Here is a 25,088-nt window from a genome sequence, read left to right as displayed (position 1 = left end):
AACAGCCAGTTTACATCATCCCAAGCGATCTCCACAGTGATTCTACTGTACAGCAATGCACAAGTAGAAATAGAAGCAAGACTACAATGCTGAATGTGTGAGTCAGAGCTGACACATGTCAACCAAAAATAAATCCTTGGAAAAAATCTGACTTCACACCTGTTTTTTAAGCTTCATGAATATGGTGAACTTGAAAAAGCAGATGTTTAACTGAAGTTTCTGTTGTTCCATGAGCAGAAAAAACGTCGACATCTAACTGTAGTGAAGCAGTCTAAGGGATTACTTTGTGTTCCAACAGTTTAGAGTGCAGAGCGCTGCAAAATGAGAACAGACATGTCAGACGGAGTAAACTGTTTTAACATTTAGACCAAACTAAATACTTGGAGTTTATGTGGTCTAACCAGCAGATGGGTTAACATAACATATCAATATTTAACGTGTCCAAGTTAGAAAGGCCAACAGACCTTAATTTATTATTTAGTTGCTGTATAAAAAAAACTTTCCTTTATGTCATGCAACCTCTGGATCCACTCGCTGCGTACAATATAGTATATGTTAATAAATATCCATTTTCTGATCCAAAAATCCCATTGTTGTCATTGACATCACTAGAAATATCAGATTGCAAACTGACTCAAGTCTCACCATTCCACTGCAGGTCTGTTGGTGCCACAGGATGTGAACGTTTGAAGGAAAAACAGGGTTTTGTTTTTCATTCATGAAATGCATTAAGGTGCCCACACTTCTTTAATGAAATGATTTTGTAGTAAAATATGACCATCAAGATTAGGGCTGGGCGATATATCGAGTTTTTAAAAAATATCGATATATTTTTATACGAGATATAAGATGTGACAATATCTTTTATATCAATATAGTCTATGTTACGTTATAATTATAGTTGTGGAGCCACAAGTTTGCCTCTCTTTCGTCCACTTTCGTCTCTACGCAACGTTACTCGGCCTCGCCCCTCCTTCACTGAACACAACTCCCCCTCCCTCCCCCATCGCTTCACCTGCAGGCAGCGACAAGATGGACACGGCATATCTCCGTTAACGAGTTACTGCGCATCGCCCCGTGCGTGGGGCTGGACGGCGTCAACGTGTTAACGAGCTAACCACGCTAACAAGCTAACCACACTAACCCCATGCACGGCCTAAAATCCTTTCATTCTCTCAAAAGTTGACAGTGTGCCTTATGTATGAATTCTGGTTGTGCTTGATGACCGCGAACCGATTTTATGTGGTACACAGCGCTCAGCAATCTGTCAAAAAATGTTTTAGTACGACTTTGCTAAGCTACGGTGCTGCACCGCTTGATAGATTGTCGGAGCATTACGGCTACCGAGGAGCCTCGCGGAGTGATACGTACTGTGCTTCAACGTAATATTAGCGTATTGTGTGTGTATAAGGACCATAAATGGCACCTGTTAAGAGACGTGGTTACAAAGAGGATTTCAAACTGCAGGCTGTCAGTCACACAGTAGAAGTTGGGAACAGAGCAGCTGTGAAATCTTTGTTACTATGCTCAGCATCTTTTAGTTTACATTTTGACTGCACAATTGTGAGCTTTTTGTTATGCACAAAAGCAATATAGTTTTTTTTTTTATTTATGGAGCATTATTATTTAATAAATGCTCATAATTTATTTTTGAGTAGTTTTTTTCATGTAAATCTGTGCTGTATGTTAATAAAAGTGCCCGTGTGACATCTGGGACACAGCTTTGACTAAGAACTCTCTTTTTGTTCTTAACTTATGGCTTTAAAAAAAATATCGAGATATATATCTTCTATCGCCATCCAGCTAAAAAATATCGAGATATGAATTTTGGGTCATATCGCCCAGCCCTAATCAAGATGTAAACAAAGTTTGAAATCTGAGATAAGTAATGTGGCTATATAAACACTGTCAGCCTGCTGTTTTCAGAGGTTTTACAGTTGTGTTATTTGCATCATCCAGTCAGCACTAGGGATGGCTATCGAAAACCGGTTCTTGTTGAGAACCGGTTCCCACTGTTTCAATTCCTTGGAATCGTTTGCCATTTTTGCAAACGATTCCCTTATCGATTCCAGTCGCCCCGAATGACGTCACCACGTTGCGGAGCGTCATTTACCTGGCAGGAAACATGGCGGCTCAAACGCTAAAAAGTTTGGTTATACTTTACGAGAACGGATGACAACAGGGCAACTTGCAATACTTACAAAGTAGATATTTCATTTAAGGGAGGAAACACTACGAATATGCAAAAGCATTTGCTCACAAAACACCCGATAACGTTAAATGAATGTCGTATTTTTAATTCCGCTCCAGACTCGTGAATCTCAACCCAGCAGCAGCGGTAACGTTTGCACGTCCTCTCCCGTTAATACGGCAGGTAAATAATCAACTAACAGTGCATATTATGTTAGCGCGATCTGCTTTATTACAAAACCTGCCATTACTGTGCATTTAGGTGACTATGATGAGAGAGACAGACAGAGTCTGGCTCAGATGCTGGCAGTTCTCGCTGCAGTCTACCGGTAGCGTCTCCTTTCAGGCCAGGATAGACGAATGTCACCGAGCAGTGACTAAGTTTGTGGTAAAAGGCTTGCACCCATTTGCCACAGCAGATGCCCCCGATTTTCGGTAAGTGAATGTGTTTAATTGTAGGCAGGGACATTACTGGATATTCTTGTGTTATTGCTACAGAAGAATATTTATTTTATTATTTTACATTCACAATTTTTTTTCCTGGGGACCCTGTGACACCCCATTGAAGAGCCGTAGGTTGGATCTGTTAAGATCTCACTGTTGGGTTTGTAAGGCCATGTTACTCCTAAATTTCTATCTTGTTCAAAGAGAAGATATAAAACAAAGATCTAAGCTAATTGACCTTAGTGTTCTCCTTTTTTTAAAAAAAAATAATCGATAAGAGAATCGATAAAGAATTGAATCGTTAAACAGAATCGAAAATGGAATCGGAATCGTGAAAATCTTATCAATACCCATCCCTAGTCAGCACAGTACAATTATTTCCACAGGTTATTGGACCATGGTCCATGTTGTTTGTTTTATCATTTTTGTGCCTCACAATGTAAAAAAGAAGATGCCCAGAAAACACAAAACATTTACTGAACTTGCTTTAATACATTTGTGTTTTTCCCCAGCTTTCAACTGTTGGTTCTCACTTTACTCAGATTTACTCATTTAGACAAGCGTTTGGTAACTTGAATTTTCTTGTTTGTCTAATTACAATATTTCTGCGAGGTTATGGTAAATGGACTGGTTCTTATATAGCGCTTTTCTACTCTGTCCGAGCACTCAAAGCGCTTTATACAGCTAATTCATTCACCCAATCACACCCATTCACACAAGCACTTCTAAGCTTAAGTGCTAAGTATCTAACATTCGTACACATTCACACTCCGATGGATGCATCGGAGAGCAACACGGGGTTAGTATCTTGCCCAAGGATATTTGGCATGCAGACTGGAGCAGCCTGGGATTGAACCACCAACCTTCTGGTTAGTGGCTGATCCGCTCTGCCACCTGAGCTACAGCCACCCCATTGTGACAATAAATGGGGTGGGCAATTGACAATAAAAAATAGCTCCAATGTATTTCTATTTTGCTAAAACACAGACTGCACCATCCTGGCTTTAGAGTCCTTGCACAGGGAGACAAGTGAATAAACCATTACATTATGAAAGCACTCATCACTTTGACTAGAGAAGTCAGCGTTAATCGTGTTGCTGTATGTTTGTTTAAGGAATGCTGAGTGAAAACATTTTCATTAATCAAGTGATGCCCGTTTGTTTTTCAAAGCTAGAGTATATACGCATCCATACACTGGAGTTTCACAGTAACTATAGTGAACAAGACGAGTTAACACTTATATATCCACCTTAGATTTACAAGCAGTCAATTTGATTGGGTGGTTTACAGACATGTGCAGAGTGCATGCAAATACATTCACAAGGATGTACTCGTGCATTATGTTGTTATATACATGGTTTCCTCGAGGGAAACTAAATGTAATGCTTCTTCTGTAATAGTCTTCTTTGTAACTCAAACTGCATTCACTAGTGCGCCCTTCCTTCACTCCTTCTTTTCAAGAATGTACCAGATTGTTGACGTGTCCATTTATTCTGATTTTCAGACTAATAAAAAACTTTGGACCTCATATTGAGAGGTTGATTGAAAAGCTACTAAATCCAAGTTCAGCACTTGGAACCAGATCTTTTCTCTACTAAATTTGTCGTGGAATAAAGAGAGAACAGGCTTCTTTAAAGCTATTTATGAGTTGCTCAGTTATGTTTGAGTATTTGAAAATGGGCAGTGAATCTGAACCAGATGGAATAGCTGTGATTCCTAAATTAATGCCTAATCTGAAAGTTTGGACTTCAATCACATCTTGATTGTTGGATTTATTTTTTATTATTGTCTGTGGTGGGGCACAGTGGCAGGACTAAAAGAAATGTTAAAAAATTGAGAAAAAAAGTACAAATAATCCAGAAATGTATGGACCTAACTAATTTCTGCTACATCAGCTCACCATTAATGACACCATTCATTTGAATGACCAAGAGTAAATTGATTAACTGCACAGAGTCGGTCGCTTTTCACAATTACACCACCATTAACAATAATAATAATAATAATAATAATGGATTGCATTTATATAGCGCTTTTCGGAGCCCTCAAAGCGCTTTACAATACCACTATTCATTCACTCTCACATTCACACACTGGTGGAGGCAGCTACAGTTGTAGCCACAGCTGCCCTGGGGCAGACTGACAGAAGCGAGGCTGCCATATCGTGCCATCGGCCCCTCTGGCCGTCACCAGTAGGCGGTAGGTGAAGTGTCTTGCCCAAAGACACAACGACCGAGACTGTCCGAGCCGGGGCTCGAACCGGCAACCTTCCGGTTACAAGACGAGCTGCCAACTCTTTGAGCCACAATCGCCCCAAAATAGCCCATAAAGTCAATATTTTCAAGTACTAACAGTTAAAATAGTCTCTCCCTCAGTTTCAATCATGACTCTCACCAGTGGAAAGGCGTGGGAGATCTTGCCGTCTGGGGGAAGTTTAGCTCCAAAGCCATACGCAGGGAACAGTTTGTCACTGTCATAGTCCTGGATAATTTCTCCCACAGCCTTCAGGGCCATGGCATATGCATTCATTTGGTATGGACTCATATAGTGCAACGATGTCGGCTGGGACGGGTTACCTAGAAAGAGAGAAACCCCCACCAGCATGCAGCAAAATTAGCGTGAGAATGTTCTTATCAGAGAATGAAGAAAAGCAATTACACATTTATTAGACTTGCAAAACACACACATGCAGACATGATGAAGAAACCACTATGTTGTGTAACTACTGGAATTAGTTGTTTGTTTTTTTTATTTGCTTTCCAAAAAAAACCCAACTAAATTTTGAGAAACGTGGTTTTGTAGGATTGATATTACGGAGCCGTGGAAAGAAAATACATTTCAAAGAGCATCCTTATTCGTGTCTGTGTAGTTTCTTTGCTGTCTGACATGTTGTCAGTTCTTTAAGTCTGAATGCGGTCTTTTCAATTTGTGGGATCACAACCTAGCATGAAAGGTTTTAAGCAGTGTTTTAGCCGCTAAACCCTCTTTGATAAACTCACTATCAGAGAACGGTTTATTGTTGTTGTAGATTTTGTAGGAAATCACAATACAACTTTGCTGCTTTTATTTTGAAGGCCACAGCTTTCAAAATACTCAACTTAAAAAGTCTATTTTTTTTATTTTTTTAACTCAAAGCTGTGTGCTTAGTTTGTGGTGAGTAGTTCGGATTCCCATTTAGCATGCAGAAAAATGCAGGAACCTGACTGATTCAGTGTGGGAACGGAAATCTGAACCTTTGCTAGCAAAACTGCCATTTAACCAAGCTTTAGACATCCAGCTTTGTGATTTCCCACAAAATACCTCTCTCTAGCCAAACTGTAACCAGATGGATCCAGAAAACTGCAACAAATCTGGAGCTTTGACTTTTTCTCTTTTGATTTGAATGAGAGCTGTGATGTCCCTGACTCAGTTATTCATCTTATCATATGGAGTAACAAACGAGTTTGAGATTATGGAGGAGCTGACAGATTTACGCTCAATGATAACCTGCTCAGTATTTTTCTCCAGTATTTTAAAGTCTTTTAATAAAAGTCTTATTGAATTCCTATAACCTCCTTTTTTTGTGCACGTATAATGCAGAAACTTGGAACTAATTTAAGTTTTAAGATGTTTTTTTTGCTCCAGGGTAGGTTTCAAGCACAAGGGGAATATTGAGTAATATACGTATACAATGACTGGTCTACGCAGAAGTGCAAAAAAACCATATACATAAACAATAGTTATCTTTAAAAATATAGAGAACCGGATCAGTAGAAAATATATGTAAGAGAGGAAACGCATCATATGAAGCAAAAAGATCATAATTTCACTCACGTTATTCTCAACTTGCAACCTTTGCAAAGCACAGTAAAGCTATGTAAAAAAAAAAAAAAAAAAAAAAAAAAAAAGGAAAAAAGAAGGGAAACTGAAAAACCCTTACAGGAAAATAAAGACCACTATGTACTATTTAAACCTGTCTGTTAAGTTACTGCCACAAATGCATGTTAGCTTAATAGCAGATATTAAAGAATATTTTACAACCACAAACAACTTTTCCTGGTTGTAAAATATTTGTTCCTCATTCCCAGTAAGTTCCCTGGTTCTCTGTACATTATTAAGACTGACACACTGCTATCTGCAATTCCCAGATTAAACTCTCATGAAACTCAAATCTCTGTGGTTGGGGGAAGTATTTATCTAGAGACAACCTTGCAGTGGGATTACACCAACTAAGTTACCAAAATCTATCCACAGATAACCAAAAGTATTGAAAAGTTAGTTTTGAAATGTTATGTTTCAAAATGCACCAATGAGGCATAACATAATGACCACGTGCCTAAAATTTTGTTGGCCCCTATTTGCTGCCAAAACAGCCCTGACCCATTGAAGCAACTAGACTCCGAAAGTGTGCTGTGGTATCTGGAAGCAAGATGTTAGCAATATTCTTCCTACAAGTCCTACAAGTTGTGAGATGGGGCCACCGTCAGTCTGACTTGCTTATACATCACATCCCACAGATGCTCAATTGGATTGAAAGCTTGGGAATTTGTTGTGCTCCTCAAACCATTCCACAGTCATGTTTTTTTCTTTCTGGCAGAGTGGATTATCCTGGCCACCGCCATCGGGGAATACCATTTCCATGAAATTCAATTCAATTCAATTTTATTTATATAGCACCAAATCACAACAACAGTCACCTCAAGGCGCTTTATATTGTACGGTAAATCGTTCAATAATAGATAGAGAGAAAAACCCAACAATCATAAGACCTCCTATGAGCAAGCACTTTGGCGACAGTGGGAAGGAAAAACTCCCTTTTAACAGGAAGAAACCTCCAGCAGAACCCGGCTCAGGGAGGGGCGGGGCCATCTGCTGCGACCGGTTGGGGCGAGAGAAGGAAAACAGGATAAAGACAAGCTGTGGAAAGGGTGTACACAGTGCGTAGGTAGGTGGTATGTGTCAAAGTAACAGCCAAATTGACTGCAAACCCAAAGTTTTCCAGCAGAACATTGCTCAACATAACGCTGCCTCACCGGCTTGACTTCCTCCTATAGTGCATCCTTATGCTAGGTGTTCCCTAAGAAAGTGATGTACAAGCAACCAGCCATCTACATGATGTAAAAAGAAAATATGATTCCTCAGACCTTACACTGCTCTGTCGTGTAGTTCTGATGCATACGTACTCACTGTTGGCACTTTCAGAAGTGGACAGCAGCGGCACTGTGACTAGGGCAGGTTGCAGTCCCATATACAACAAACTGTGATGCAATGTGTATTCTGACATCTTTCTATCAGAATCAGTACAAACATTTTTAGTATTTTGAGCTACATTATCTTGTCTGTTGGATTGGACCTGTGGGATTATGATATTATTTTATGCCATGTTAGACCCCTAATTAAAGATTGTGAATTATTATGTAGTTTTCAGTTTGCATTATGCTCCTGAACTAGAAGAAGGTGATAATTATTACATTTGGTAAACTGATTTGCATTACATTAGACTGTTGATTTATTGTGAATGAATGATATTGTTTTATGATGCATTATACTGCTGAGTTATAAGAAAATACTGTTCACAGAAAGTCATCGTCTCATTTGTCTGAAGAGAACAGAGCATACTGCCCCATTTCATCAGGAGCAGATAAACAGGGAGCCAAGGTCGTAGCTTAGGCGCTGTGTGAGAAAGAATGTTTAGGCTCTGATGATTAGGTGGGGGCCACTAGAGGCTATAAGAGTTTGATCAAGGCTCCACCATTTTGAGATCTGATGCTGTCTGTGTATGGTGTCCATCTCCCACGCGTGTGTTCATTAAATCATCGTTTGACTTGACCCGGCCGGACCAGTGTGGTTATTTTGGGTTTTCCTCTTGTATCCATTCCCAATATTTGAATCCGTAACAGTTTTGGGGGCTCGTCCTGTGGTATTGGGATGGAAGTTTTGGAGGCTTGGACGGTCCGAGGTGGTCAGACGGGCAGACATTATCCGGCAATCGAACTGAGTGGACAGGCGCCTTTAAAAAAGAGGTAGGCACAGGCCTGTTGATTTGATCCGAAGTGTGCTGAATTGGACGATGAAATTAAATGTCTATTCAGTAAAAGTTGCCGGTGGGTGTCTGTTTTGATTTTGATGAAAAATCTCATGAGTGTTGAAACTTGAAATAAGCTTAAAGGTAAAAATACTGAGTTAGAGTCTCAGGTAAAGGTAAAAATACTGAGTTAGAGTCTCAGGTAAAGGTAAAAATACTGAGTTAGAGTCTCAGGTAAAGGTAATAATACTGGGTTAGAGTCCCAAGGTAAAGGAAAATAATACTGAGTTAGAGTCTCAGGTAGTTTGATAGGGAATTGGTCATTTTGTGAGTTAGAGTCTCCATTGGTCTAAGGATTGCATCTGTGTTGGCCATGTTGCGAGTTAGAGTCTCCATTGTCCATAACGTTGCATCTGCCTCAGTCATACTCTTGTTTTTGGGTGTTGTCTGTTGTTTAAAAGTATTATAAATTTTGTTAGAACGGTGGTTAGAGTCCACTAGGAGGCGCAGTGCTCAGAGGTAACGCTTGCCAAGGCCAGGGACGCCTAGGCCTTGTCCTCTTTGAGGGATAGTCAGTTGGTCACTGTGGAGCTTGGGGCACTCCAGAATAACTAGGAGTTAGAGTCTCCTTACCGTGTTGAACGGTATCTGCGCTTTTTTGGGCACTGTAAATTGACTTAGGATTTTAGAGATGAGGCCAGATACAGTTAGAGTCTGATACTGGTTAATTGACTACAAAAAAGTTGGACTTTCTTCGGTTGGACCCGTTATCTTAAATTTGTCAAAATTCTGTAGGCGCTAAAACTTTCAGGCCTGAGAGTGAGTGTAAATAAAAGACGTCTTTGTAAAATAACATAGAAAGTTGAGTGTGAAACGAGGCTGTGTGTGACGACAGTGCGCTGCAGCGCTGCAAGCTATTTTTAGATAGTGTGTGAACATGCAAATGAGGTGGCTGCTGTGAAGCCCACAGAGGACTTCCTGTTTAGCGTGTTATTGAGTTTTATAAGTATGATTTGCAAACAATGATACATGCCTGTAATTAAAACGCTGATTTTGCTGATTATAATATTACAAATAAAGTTTTAAATGACTACGAAATGTTTAATGTTTGGCTGAGTTTTGATATGGGACAGACGGCTTCGCAGCTGTTGGGGGTAAGTGACCGGAAACTTGCATGCCCATAAAAGGCAACTGCCTGACTGTGTGAACTATGCACCAAGAGAGAGAGTAAAATCTAGGTGGATGAATTAAATGGATGTTGTAAGAAAAATAGTAAATGAATGTTTTAGTCTCTTAATACAGGTGGATTTCTCTCAACCAGGAGACCTGAGTACAGCAGCAAAAGGATAGATTAATAAAATTGGGACGACACACATGCCAAGCTCTGGCTCAAAATTTTACAGGTTGACCTATCACTTTGTCCCCACCCGAAAAAGAAGCTTAAAGGACATCTTCTCCTCCAGTTATCGGCTACCATCACTGGAAATTTTCAGGCAAGTTTTTCACTGAATTGTTTTTGGCACCATGTGTCCCTGAATCTCACAAGCAAGCTCTAATTCCTGGCTGAAGACATGGAATGCTGTTATTTAAGGTGGGAAATCAAAATTTGGGAAACAAAATTAAAAACACACACAATTAGAGAAATGCCTTGTTTGAGAAAAAAGTTAAAATATCCCACCCACAAACGCACATACACGCAATGAAGAAACAGCTTACACTCATGAACACGTGAAGATTTTCCAGCAAGTTTAAAGCAGCAAAACTTAACATACACCTGATGTTAAATGATAAAGTCTATCCACTACTAACAAATAAACTCTCTGGGTTGCAGGACAACAACTTGACTTCAAAATGATAAATAAATAATAAAATAATAAATTTTGTGGTTAAAAGAGTCGAATTGTGACATGTTTTTTTTCTGATTGAGTAATATAAGTGATTACTGAATGAAATAAAATTCCTTTTTGAATTATTAAACATGATCTTAAGAATTTTAACGTGTACCTGTGTTGTCCTGTCAACTTGGTGGGTTATGAGTTGATTATATAGTGAGAAAAAACAAAAAAAGGGGGGGAGAAGGCTGACACAGAGCCTGGCCCCTCTCTGAACAACACAGCCAAAACAACATTATTTTCAAACAACATCATTTTCCTGTTCGTCTGTTTTTGTTTTGTTTTTGTTTTTTCTCTTTATGCTTAATTACAGGCTGCTTTGTCGGCCCGGAAAGCCGAGGCTGACCTGGACTCCTGCTCTCCCCTCTACCATCTTGGCTCTCCCTTCTACCATCTTTGATGTGACCCTGACCAAATGCTACAGCAGCTGGACCCACAACAACAGCCTGAGAATGTCAACAGTGCTGCAGGAAAAAGATCTCATGCAGCGGAGACGGAGAACGTTAAATCCAAGGCCCGTTTCACTACACGGGGGAGATTTCCAGACAGCTTCAGCTGACAGAGCTGTGACGAGACGCCTATTAAGCCCGGATGAAAAGTGAGGCCGAGCAAAAAATGCTGACCTTAACAACTCTGCATTAAAACTGTGCAGGACAGTGACGGACCAACACGGAGGATCGGGCAGCAAAAAGGGCGTGCCAGAGACACGAGGAGTAACTGAGGTCAGAAGGCACCTCAGATTGGACAAAAGCAGCAGAAGAACATAAGCTGAAGGCACAGGTGTCGGGGCTCGGTCAGGAGCTGACCTCTGAGAAGAGCCGAACAGCAGAGCTGCAGAAGGCCGTGGAGCAAAGCAAGGAAAACATCAATAAACTTCAATCTGACGTGTACGGAAAAGACTCTGAGGTTTCTGCCCTCAGTGAGAGCTCAAGACATCAGAGCAGAAACTGAGCATGGCTCAGGAGGAGCTGGCTGCTAATCGAACCCATCAGTCAGGCTTGGAGTCCCAGATACAGGACTTAAAATCAGGCCGGAGCTTGCTGGAGCAGGAGGTTGCCAAACCTGACGAGAAGCTCCAACACAGGAGCAAACCCTGAAGGACCTACAGAAGCAAAAAGGGTCAAGTTAAGGAGGAGCTGGACAAGGAGAAGATGCAGGACACTGGAGAAAAGGACTGCCTCAATTGGGGCCAGAACCAGTATGGAGAGAACTTTGGGCAGCAGCACCAATGGACCCAAACGGACTGAAAAGGGGGAGGGCAGGACCCCAGGGTGCGCTTCAGGCCATGGTTTACCCAGAACACCAGAACAGGAAAGTGATGAACACAAACACACACACAAACACACACCTCTACATACACTGACTCAGAATCAAGAGAAACACACATATGAACACATATGCACTTGTTGATTGACTGAGAAATGACACACACACATGCACACAAATCAAAATGCTGATTCAATTCACTGAGAAGTGATCCACACAGACACTCACATACACACATACACATACACATGTTTGTGCAATGAAGAGTGATACACACACGCTGCTGCAATGAAGAATGCTTTACTAACAAATGCTATGCTGATACGCAAAATGCTGCACACAAACGTCCAAATACAGAATTTGTTACAACAACAAGAAGCCATTGATTGTTAATTGGTTAAATGCATTTCATGTCACCCAGAGGGCATTTGTGCAGATTTAGGGGACAGGGTCTAAAGCAGTTTGGTTATGAAAACAATGTCTGTGAGTGATGTCTGTTTATGGCTCAAGGCCTCGACTGAATTGTTTACTGTGCTTCACACAGCCTGATAAGGAGCAGTGGTACAGAGTGAAAATGATGAATTAACGGTGTGAGCCTTACTTCGGAGCACCACATTTTTGTGATTGAGATTTAATTGAAGGAGGGACACACTAAAAAAATAATAATAAAAATAAAAATAATAACAATAATAAAATATAAAATAAAAAGAAGAAAAGGGGGCCAGCCCTCGGATTTACGTAAGCATCCTACATGTATTTAACACAATTGCCTCAGGCTTTAAAGATCTGTACAAAATTCAACAGGAAATCATAGCTTCCCTGTATTTCCTACATTGTTGGCATGCTGGTGAGTGCTGTTGCTCCACAGTAAGAAGGTCCTGGGTGCAAGTCCACAGTCTGGCTAGTTTGCAGTAGTCTCTCTCTGGGTATTCTGGTTTCCTGCCACCGTGAAAAGTCATGAAGCTATTAGAGTTAGGTTAATTGATGATTCTAAATTATCCGTGAATGTAAGTGTAAATGGTTGTTTGTTTCTAGGTGATAGACTGGTGACCTGTTCGGGGTGCACCCTGCCTGGTAACGTATCACTTTAGAGTTATTTCCCAGCCCTCGTGTAATCAGGATAAAGATAGGAGGATGGTAGTTGTTGTAGACCCATTCAATTTTTATGGTAATCAGAATTTAGACTTTGTTGAACCGTAGGCAATATGAAGACAACATGTAGTATTTAAGGGACCAAGTAGAATTTGGATAAAAGTTAGTGAATAGTGTTGAAAAAATGACAGAATTGTGAAGGATTAAAATATTCCAGGAGCTTAACTTACTCCATCTGAACATGTCTTAATCGTGTAATATGAACTCAAAATGCACAGGTTTACTGAATATGAAAAGGTTGTGTTGATTTAACTCAGTTGTTTAAGTTTCTACCAAAGCAAAACATTTGTGTGCAACTAGTGTCCACTATTGACTGAAGTAAGTCCAACATGTTTTTGTCAGTGCAAAAAAGAAGTTACGGTACCTGTATGCTTACACAATATTGTCCCGGGACGGAGAAAAACTTTCTGGTGAAGTTTTGGTTGATTTTGGGTTTTGCTTAACACTAGGTTGATTTTATCAGTGAGGTTTGGATTGTTTTCTTTCTCTAAGAGAGAGAAAGATGGTTTTATGCTTGGACATGTTTCCAACGGGCCCCAGTATTTGTTATTATATGAGTATTTTATTGGTTACGTTTGTCTTTGCTTTTGTTACAGTGCACTGAAATAAGAACATCTGAGAGGAGTGATCCACCGGTGGTGATATTTTGGTATTTTGTGAGTTCCTGATTTAACAAATCAGCTCTTTAATCCAGGCCTGAGAGATTGAACTTTAAAGCGCTATAAAACATGATTACTAGAAACAGTCGCAAAGTATTTTTCTCCATAATTATAATGGGCTCTGGAGAAATTCACTTATATGGGACATTGATCACATGAGAAGTCCTGAGCCTAAAAGGATTGCAGCGAGTCAATCCAGTCAAAAAACAAGGAACTGTTTTCCTTTAAAATGATGACGTCATCTTGCTGGTGATGGAGCCTCGAATAGGTTGCACGTGAGACTCCATTATCAGCAATATCTGGTATGAATGTGTGTGAATGTATGCATGTGACTGGACTGTGATGGACTGACGACTAAATGTTTAAACTGACTTGACACTGAGACAAAAACGATACCGACTTTAGGATTAGTAAATGTCTACAAACAATTCACCCAGCTTGTAAAAGAAGGGTGGATGTTTTGTCTCGCTTTGTTTTGTTTTTGCAGGAGTAGGAGGACAGAGACTAGGGGGGGAGGCTGTAGCTTCACATGAGTGTGAACTGCAGACTTAACCCTTTGGTTGCTAATTTTGAGCTACTGATGTTTCCATCAAGAAAATTGTGTTTTATTAGCTGTGTTTCGATTAATGCAGCACATTATATTGTTGGGAATGTTAAATGCTAAAGTGAAGAGAAGCTTTGATTTCACTCATGACTGAACATGTTATTATTAACCATAGCGGGCCACTGTAAAAAGTCAATCAATTTTGATAGAAAAAGCAAGAAAAAACTCTATTGATACCTACACAGCAAATCCAGCATGTCCAAATTGACACTGTCAGATTTGATTTCAACACTTTTAAAGTGTCTATATGGGTCCATACCAGAGAGTGTTAATTTGACTCTTTTTGGAGAGTTGGTACGTTAACTCTGATTTAGTGTTGAACACCAAATCTCTCTGGAGTTGATAATTTGGCACTTGGTGTTAAGAGTTTATATATTAACTCTCAAAGAGTATTTTAGTTTAGCTACGTAAGAGTTATCTTCTAATTAATTCTAAAAAGCGGGAATTTTACTGTTCTGAACTTCTAGAAATTTCTTTTGGAAATAAACATTTACTAAAAAGACGCAATGGTTCTTGAAAAACATTTATTCTGAACTGTGCACCACAATTTCAAAACATTTTCTGAAAGATGTAACAGTGTACATGTTCTCACTTTCATTAGAATTTCGTTTATCAAAAGGTCTGACATAGGTGAGCTGGTAAATGCAAATAACAGCATTCTCATCACTTATTTCAATAAATACAAAATACAATATGCATGTCCTTCATTCATCACTTTGTGGAACTTCAACGCACTTCTGCTCTCCCCCATATTCCATCTTCACAAGCATATCCTATGTGGAGATTGAATAAAAATTAGTTGACACTAATTAATGGCACAAATCAATTGCAGCACAGTAAAAAAAAAAAAAAGAAAAAAAAAAAAGGAATCCTTTTTGAGCCATTACTTGTGTAAAGTATTTTCCCAAAAGACAAGGACACAGACAACAGGTAATGCTGAACTAAATGTAAAACCTCAACCTTTTTCATTTTTACCTAAAACCGTGTGCACAAAACTCTGGAGGGATCTAAGTGCTAACGTAGAACTCAGTCGGGACTTGGGACATCTGCTACTGCTGTTTGCTCGTTTTTATGGGAGATCGTTTTCAGGTTTCAAGTAGCACCATTATATCAACATTTCACATTCTAGACATTGTTTTAAGTGTATTTGACCAAGAAATTTGACTGAAAATTCACATGCAAGCTTTTTTTTCAAGGCTGTGGTATTTGCCCGCAAACAATACCTTTCAGCTAGCTAAAACAGAATATTATGCTATCACCGAGCAACATGGCTAATGCCTTTCACACAGCTTTGTCTCAACTCCAAAGAGCCACAGAAGTAAAAGCTAATAACAATAATTGAAACAATCTTTGAAAACATGACTTACCAAGCATGGCAAACAACTCAAATATGTAGAGCAAAATGTTTTGAAACGGCTTCACTTCAGCTTCGATTGGAGCCGTGCTGGGGGCGGAGTCTGTGAATTTACTCTATTGGTGTCATAGCCCCTGTAGGAGTTCAGAGTTAAGAGGTCAAGCGTTAATGTTTCCATTGTAACACCTCCAGATTTGACATAGAAACACTCATTTTTAACACTCGATTTTAACTACTATCATTTTACACCTCAGAGTTACATTAAAAGAATGTGACTCTACTCAGAGTAAAATTAACTGTAAGACTACTAACACCAAAACATTTAACACTTTTGAATTTGCTGTGTATGAATAACAGGGGAATGATAGACTTGTCACATTCAAAATAGAGATATGTAATGACAAACCTTGGTCCACGTCATTTAGGTTCTCCATTGAAATAGTCAATAATTTAGAAAAGTAAGATAGAACCGACAGGGGCATGTGGTGCTGCACAAGAACAAGAGCAAAATAAAGAAAAATTATTGTGTTTAGCTTTGATAAATTAAAATTAAAATGTACCATTACACTCAGAGGATCAATATGAAATTCAATATATGCTAATTTTGTATGAAGTACATGACTGATAACTGTTCTGTCCTGAGCTTTTGTGTTTACAGCGCCCACTTGACCACGCCAACAGTTTCTCGCCACCAAAAGCGGGTACTTGCAAAGAATAGGGAGGAATATCATCAGAAGTGGGAAAGGTAAGCCCCGATGGGGGTGATAATGTAACACACCCAAAGAAAGATTTCAGGTCTGACCAACCGTCTCAGTCGTGGGCAAAACGATGACAGTCAATAAAATTCTAAAAGATAATTTAGTGACAAAAATATCAAGAGATAAAAGATAAAACAGTCCAGTGTCCCATTTATGAATCAAATAAAAACACACAGTCCCAAGGCCAGAGCCAGCTATGCCACACGGCCAGTTGCACTCCACATGTTGCCTTTAACAGGGGTAGAAGTTGTCCTTGGAGACCCACTACCCTGCAAGCATATAGCCAGTGATCACTCCAGCCTCTGAAACTCTGCTGCCTTTAGGCTGTGGCATATAATAGGCCCTGGCCTGCACAGAGAGACAAAATGACACCTTCAGTATAAAATTCATAGCGCAAAACCCATCCATCTCAAACATATCAGATTATCACATTACATACATGCACAGAGAGACAAAATGACACAGCAGTGTTTGCAGTGTGGGCTATAAGTAGACCAGTGTATCAGTGCAATCAAGTACACCTGTCTCTAATTAGTCCAACCCCATTCCAGCCATTGGCTCACCAAAAATGTGACACACGCACAAAAAACCACTCCCAACCCAGTGCAACTTCACACAATAATATGGAGCTGAATTAACACAGGCACACTAGTCTACCATGTTACAATAACACCATTAATTTCACGTATGGTCAAATTCTTAAAACTTGACCCCAAACATGAAAAATTCTTCAAACATTTAGAGACAGAGTGGAGTTCTAGATAAACATAATGTAGCAAACCACGTAAGGATGGAGCATTGGAATTAATAAGATGGGGAAATAACACGCAGGAAAAATGTTGATCATGTTGAATATGTTTATTCCAGTGTGCAGGGATTGGCTAATCTGACCAGGAAATGTTATAAATGGATTGTCGGAACAATCAGCGTTAAAATCACCTTTGACAGTCCAGACTAAGATGGCGTTGGACATCTTCAGGGCGGAAAAGGGTTGGTGTGACCAAGGTGTGGTTTGGCTTGTTGTATGTATATTTCATAATGATACAGCTCTGGATGGACCAGTTACCAGGGCATGGAAGGAGGACAGACTTATTAAATGAGGAGAAGGAATTTTCTGGGATTGGAGATCCTGTGGGTGAGTGGTTGACTAAAAGCATGCATAAAATAAAAGCTGTCGTTTGTTATTGATTGGTAATAGATTGATAATTGGCCACATTTATAGCTGTATTGACTTGTTGTGGACGTAGTCTACTTCATGTTTAAGCACTCTAATTAACAGATTGAAAATAGTGACATTAAAGGAAGAATATGCAGCACCACCCTGTCAGATGCCAGTGCCGGTGGGGCTCAGTGATGAACCAGGTGAGCTTCATGGCTGAATCAAAACATAGATGCCCCTGCTGTGGTCAGTGAGGGATAAAAAGGGGTGTGTTTTACTGTTATTTTAGCATCAGCATTATTGTTACATCAGAATCATATAACAAGCATTGCATTGAACACTTATTGAAGCTATTGACATATTAACATTTGTATTACAGTGATTGTTATAACCCCATGTTAATCTTCTATCTACAGGTGTCAAAAGTAGTCAACAAGTTCATGTTGAAGTGAAGTTCATAATAATACAGGTTTTGTTTGTAGACGATTGTGAAGACGCAGGCTCTGGGCGGAGCCAGGTGTTGAACAGATCTAACATGACAATTAAATTGATTTCATTCCCTAACACAGAATAACAAGATTGGACCAACGACACTGGACAGGAGAAAGTCTGATACTTTCTAAGATATGAGGTCACTAACCTTTTCTTTTAATTTTCTAGCTTAATTGAATGGACACATGTTAGAATTAGAAATGGCTAATTTGTTTTTTATGTCTTTTATTAGAATGAGTGGTTTTAATCATTTTTATATATATCTTGCAAATGTGCTTATAATGAGTTGGCACTCGGTCTTTTGAAGGTCATAAGCTTCGTTCGGCGATAGTCCGGACTGATAAAGTGTAAGAAATGCCTTGAGTGCAGCGGGTTACATGCAAACACGCTTACACACACATACACTAAATTAGGATAAGTCCTTGGGACATTCTGAATATTCTAAACAAATTCTGAATCACCAAAAGATCAGTAGACAGCAACATTAGATTGTTAGAGCTAGGAAGAGAGGTGTTTTGGTTTTCTGTCTCTTACAGAGAAAGGAACAGACACCAGACGAGGTCACAGATATACGAGGATCCTTGGCAGCAGAGACAGTTACGGTGACTGCTGAAACATCAACGGGGTTCAAGTGTCATGGCATTTTGGGCTCCAGTTAGTCACCTCAAAAGGATGGATCCAATAAACACAGCAATAACCACGAAGGGGTTGACGGAAATCCAGGAACACCACACCAACGACGTTCGAGAGGCTGTTGGTCATAAGGAGAACACCTTTCTGTTCCTTTTCCTGGGGAACACAGCTGTGATCCCAGAATACACAGATCATTGTTTGAAATCGGGGCAGAATAATCCCCTGATCTGTGCAACGACTGAAGGGTTGTCTAACCCCTGAGGTTGAAGGAAACAAGAGCAGAGGATCACCCGACTGGAAGACACTGGTGCCTACAGCAATAAAATAAAGGTTAAAAGCTCCTTGGACAGAGGTTCTAGTCTGAGTACGTTTGGAGGGTATAAGGTAGCACCGAAATAAAGCTGTGGGAGAACTGGGGAGTGATGGGAGTATAATCTGTACCTACTGTTGTTGTTGTAATAAAAGTTTTTCTTGCATCTGAACTGCGTAAACACAGAGGTCATCTCACATATGGTTCACCCAACAGGGGGACAAAAGGCCTCAGGAGTAAGGAGAAATGAACCCGGCAACACTGGATTGCAGGGTGTAAGTGAGCTCTTTATGTCTAAAGAGCTCATCAGGGGGAATTGTGGGATTATGATATTATTTTATGCCATGTTAGACCCCTAATTAAAGATTGTGAATTATTATGTAGTTTCAGTTTGCATTATGCTCCTGAACTAGAAGAAGGTGATAATTATTACATTTGGTAAACTGATTTGCATTACATTAGACTGTTGATTTATTGTGAATGAATGATATTGTTTTATGATGCATTATACTGCTGAGTTATAAGAAATACTGTTCACAGAAAGTCATCGTCTCATTTGTCTGAAGAGAACAGAGCATACTGCCCCATTTCATCAGGAGCAGATAAACAGGGAGCCAAGGTCGTAGCTTAGGCGCTGTGTGAGAAAGAATGTTTAGGCTCTGATGATTAGGTGGGGGCCACTAGAGGCTATAAGAGTTTGATCAAGGCTCCACCATTTTGAGATCTGATGCTGTCTGTGTATGGTGTCCATCTCCCACGCGTGTGTTCATTAAATCATCGTTTGACTTGACCCGGCCGGACCAGTGTGGTTATTTTGGGTTTTCCTCTTGTATCCATTCCCAATATTTGAATCCGTAACAGACCACACGAACCAGCCTTAGCTCCACATCCATGAGCCTGATAGATAGCCTTGATTGATACTGGCCACTCCAAACTGGGAACACCCCACAGTTTTGGAAATCTGACTTAGTTGTCGTGCTATCACAATTTGACCCTTGTTAAACTCACTCAAATGCTTATGGTTGCCCATTTTTTCTGCTTCTAACACATCTACATTTAAGAGCAAAATGTTTACTTGCTCCCTGATATATCCCAATCACTAACAGGTGCCATGACTAGAAGATAATCGGTATTATTCACCTTACCTGTCAGTGGTCACAAAGTTATAAAATACCCCACCTTTTGCAGCTATAACAACTTTTTGATAACAACGTTTTTCTTCCGCACCAACCCTGCTCATTAAAGACTTTATGGACCTTGCTTTGTGCACTGATGCACAGCCACGTTGGAAGAGGAAGGGGCCATCCCCTGAAGCATTAAGCTGTCTAAGCCTGTGAGATCTATTCCTGAAAAACAACCCCACACCATAATTATGTGGGGTGATTATATAATAGAATTATGTAAAGGGGAATATGTATTTATTGATTACACTTGGTACAATGCAGAGCAAGTATCGTTCTCCAGGCACCTGTCAAACCCAGCCAAGTACATCAGACAGAATACAGAAGTGTGATTTGTAACTCCAGGAAACATATGCTGTGGCAGCGTCCTTTACTCCATGCTTTGAAATGTGCTGAGCAGAGATAGGCAGTAATGTGTTAACGCGTTACTGTAATCTGATTACTTTTTTCAAGTAACGAGAACAAGTATTACTATTGCAAAAAAGTAATTAGATTACTGTTACTTTCCCATAAGCACGCCTTACTGCGTTACTAAACCATGATTTTGTTGGTGAGTGTGTCTCATGACAGTGACGAGCGTGTGACGTCCGTGGCAGCAACAGACGTGCAGATCAACGATGGATAATATGGAGTGCAGGAGAGAGTACGAACGTGCAGCGTTTAAAGCAGGAAGTACTCACATTACTTTGAATTTGATTCTGTAATAAGTGACAAAAACATTAGCGTCTGCTGTTCACTCTGCGTGGGAAGAAAACTTCTTTCTACAGCAGAAAATGATCAAATCTGAGTGAGCACGCTGCCACGGTCTTTCAAAAAATAAAAAAAATAAAAATCCTGCAAACACAGAGGTAACTCCTGGCCCAATGATCCTTTTGTGGTTTGGCAACAGTGCTGAAACTGACAAATTGTGCTGTCAATCAGCACTATCAATCATGTCTTATAAACACTCATTACAATACAACAATAATCTGGCTGCCTCAGTTTAGTAAGTCCCATTATCCTGATGGACTGATGGAGTATTTGAACAACCAGATTAGGTGTAATATTGCTAATCTCTCATTATTTCTTTAACAGAGCTTCTTTCTTTGAGAATTTTTCCACTTAAAGACTTTGCAGTTAGGAGTTTGTTTTTTCCTGTCTGGCTGATAGGTGACTGTCATTGTGTTTCTTTGCAGGCACCTCTGTAGAATAACAGGGACTTGGTGTTCAGGCTTTTTAAAAATGCTCTTAAGTGGCTAATCAAAAAGCAACTCTCAATGTGAAGGTCATTTTTAATGGACAATCAGCTTGTGCGCTATATTCTTCAGCTGGTCCATTATGATATTTTTTGGACATATTCCAGTTTCCATACTTTACACAGAAGTACATATTGTCATTGTGATGTTGTTTATTCTATTACTCTCATTTTCTTCTGCTTGTTTTCTTTTTTCTTTCTCAACAGGTGATCCAGGTGATCGATATATGTATTTTTTTTCTGCTTATTCTGTTGGTTTTTGTTTTTTGTCCTTCTCCCCCGTCCCTCTTCTCAGCTGTTTTTCTTTCCCTCTTTCTTTCTCCCTTTTCTTTCCCCCAGTCAACTCTGTCCCGTATTCAGCAAGTGAAAATAAAATAAACAATAAAAGGTGAATCAAATGGACCATTACGGCAAAGCTGGGATGGTCAATTTGGTAAAGTAAATCTGTTGGGCATCTTTCTTCGCCTTTAGACAATAATTCTGATGGTAAAAGAGCCAAACAGGACAGGCAAAAAAAAAAAAAAAAAAAAGTACATATTGTGCATATGTGTGATGGTTGATGATAGCATGATAGACATTTGGGAACATAATAGCACGAATAGTGTCTCCATATAGACCACCACCAAGACAGACAAATATTTGTGTAGCAATTATTTGTCGATGCCATTGAAATTGATTTTTTTCCAAAGAAGACAAAAAGAGTCTAACTAAAGTAAAAAAGCGACAACAAATTATTTTGTGGGCAAAAAAATCTCACTGAACAGATGTGTGGACATTTCCTGCATGCATTAAGATGAAACACTGTCTTACCATTGGATGCTGTGAAGTCTATGGCTACAGTGAAGTTGAGTTGTGTCCTGGTGGGAGATTGAGCACATTGATATCAGTCACAGTGGTCAGGACTTGAGATTGGAAGAACATCTACAGCTCTTCATGCCAGATCGAGAAACGTACGTACTGGTCACCGGTGCCATTTAGAAATTGTAAGACATCTAAAGTCTTTGAAATCTACAAATTATTAATGTATGTAGTTTTGTTTTTGCCCAGTGAATTCTTCAGCTTTCTGTAACTTACATTTCACAACAAAAATAATTTTTACTGTCCAGAATGATGAGAAAACAAATTCAGCAATATCCATCCATCCATCCATTCGCTTCCGCTTATCCTTTTCAGGGTCGCGGGGGGCGCTGGAGCCTATCCCAGCTGTCATAGGGCGAGAGGCGGGGTACACCCTGGACAGGTCGCCAGTCTGTCGCAGGGCCAACATACAGAGACAGACAACCATTCGCACTCACATTCACTCGCACATTCACACCTAGTGGCAATTTGGATTATCCAATTAACCTATCCCCTAAAGCTGCATGTCTTTGGACGGTGGGAGGAAGCCGGAGTACCCGGAGGGTAATTCAGCAATATAAAACTCTAAAACAAAAGCAGTGAGGCAGCAGCAAACGCCTCACTGATGGTTTAAGAGACATCAGTGTTCAAATAAAGTGCACTACCTTGGAATTTTTTTCTTCCAGCCTGTTTGCTTGACTGATGTAACACATTTATTGTATTAATATCACACAGTATTTATGAGTGAAACGCTAGTTACTTCAGCTTACGTGGTTAACAAATCAAACGTTCAGAGTGACCCTGATGCAGCTGATGCAACTCAAAGCATGCTCATATTGGTCAAAGTTAGAGCTGATGCAATATGACATCATCAGCTACACTTGTCTGCTCTGCCTGATGCAATCTGTGGTTGTCAGTAAACCAACTAGAAGTACAGGGGTGAAGCACTTTCTTTGAATTACTGTGAATTTTCTTAAGCTTTTGCTTTAGATTTAGTTACTGTTGTGTTTAGGTTGTGCTGAGAGCAGTTAGCATAGCTGACTTTCTTGTGTTATGCCCTCTGCTTTATTGCCATTTCAGTTTAATGAGTTATATTGCATTTTTCTGGCATGTTGGGGGTTAGTTATTTATATGTTATTGTTTTATAACCACAGCATTATTACAGATGCTCTTTTGTTCCAAAACATTTTCTACCCCTAGTTTTATAAAGTAAAAGTATGAGAAACACACTACATTGCTGAAAGTATTCACTCATCTGGCTTCAGATTAGAATGGGAATTTTTGGCCATTTCTCCAGAAGCATATTTGTGAGGTCAGACATGACGGCCTGAATCCACTTTGCTCTGATTCATCCCAAAGGCACAGAGTTCTTCCAGGCCCAGTTCTTCATCCTTGTCTTTATGGAGCTTGCTTTGTATACAGTCATGTTGGAACAAGACGAATGTTCATGTTATGCCATGACTGCCCAGCTTGTCGTGATACTCAATGTGTCTTTTTTGTTTTGAATAATTGATGTAAGTAAAAAGTATAACATCAGTCAAGGTCATCTTCAGTGACAACTCAAGTTCTCATCAATCAGAAGCAGACATTTTCTAGTGAAATCTGCTATTTTGGTTCATTTATCTGAACAACATTGCGTGCAGTGGCAAACTAAATGTCAGCTTCGACAAACAGAGCAGTGGGGATAAAAGACAGAAGCTGTGAAGAGTCACTAAACTGTGACTCAAGAATCAAATGAGGGCTGATTTTTTTCACTGGAAAACCAGAATGTAAGCAAAGTGTGTAAACATTTTAGTCAAAGTTTATAACTAGGGATGGGTATCGTTTAGGTTTTATCCGATACCGGTGCCAAACCGCTACTTTTGAAACGGTGCCGGTGCTCAAACGGTGCTCAAACCGGTGCTTAAAGAATGGAGAACACAAACTTGGTCCAAAAACCTCTCATGTTCAGCTGTTTTTTTGTAAAAAGATAACAATGTTAGCCTTTTCTGCAGCTATGGGGCATATATGGTATCACTCTTGGCTGGAAGCAGTGCTTAAACAATGGAAAAACACAAACTTTGTCCAAAAACCTCTCATGTTTAACTGTTTTCCACTTTTTCTTTGGTCATTTTAGCCTTTTTGGCCAGGGTGAAGGGAGTATCTGCCATCAAACAAGAAGACAGCCGCATGTAGCTATGATGATGTTTGCTAGTTCACCTTACATGCATAAATTTAATAACGTGGTTAGCCTACTCAACGTAAATTACACATGAACAACATTAAGCTACTCACGCAGAGAAGAACGGCTGCTGCTGCATCATCATCCTCATCATTTCTGCTACACTGGCAGGGCTAGGGGCCAGGACTCTCCTCTTCGGGTTTTTGGGGGATGTTGCTAACTCCGGGTCCGATAACAGGCACCACACCCGCAGTAGATGTGCTCGGTGTGAGGTCTCGCAGCAAGCTATTAAATACAGCGCATTTCTCGGCTTTTAAAAAAACGCTATGCGTCGCCAGGTGTTTCATCAGATTTGAGGTGTTACCTCCTTTGACAGTATCACAGTATCACCTTAAAGCACTTGTTGCAGGCTGCTGAGTTTGCATATTGTGCTGTGAAGTACAGTCAGACTTTGACCGCTTCGCCTTGGGCGTTTTTAATCTGTAGCTCTGCTCTAAAAGAACGTACGTACCTGGGCCCGCCTACTGTCCTCGGAAACGTAAAATGATTGGCTAGAAACTAAAGTGTATCACAGCTCAGGAAAAAAAAGCACCGAAATAAAGCATCGAAATGTGCGCTGCTTTTCGGTCTGGTTACTACCGTTTATGTCAGAACCGGTGCCATCATGGCACCGGATACCGGTACCCATCCCTATTTATAACACATTGCACCCTTTGTACTACCTTCCAGTAATATCATTTGTGTATGTTCGACTCTAC

At 40.0% G+C, this 25,088-nt stretch overlaps 1 protein-coding gene across 1 annotated transcript in view; it reads right to left on the bottom strand.

The window, feature by feature from the left end:
* LOC102782854 (copine-9-like) overlaps positions 1-25,088 on the bottom strand; it is a 213,195-nt gene that overhangs the window by 40,027 nt on the left and 148,080 nt on the right. Inside the window, exons 15-16 of the mRNA XM_087840463.1 lie at positions 22,143-22,189; positions 5,029-5,210 (exon numbers count right to left, since the gene is read on the bottom strand). Of these exons, the coding sequence (XP_087696589.1) occupies positions 5,029-5,210; positions 22,143-22,189 (229 nt within the window). The remainder of the gene's footprint in view (positions 1-5,028; positions 5,211-22,142; positions 22,190-25,088) is intronic.

The sequence above is a fragment of the Neolamprologus brichardi genome, chromosome 5 (genome assembly GCF_056152115.1).
Source record: "Neolamprologus brichardi isolate AB-2024 chromosome 5, ASM5615211v1, whole genome shotgun sequence".
In the NCBI taxonomy this organism is placed as follows: domain Eukaryota; kingdom Metazoa; phylum Chordata; class Actinopteri; order Cichliformes; family Cichlidae; genus Neolamprologus; species Neolamprologus brichardi.
Note: the sequence above shows the minus strand (reverse complement) of the source record. Positions and strands in the feature narration are given on the sequence as shown.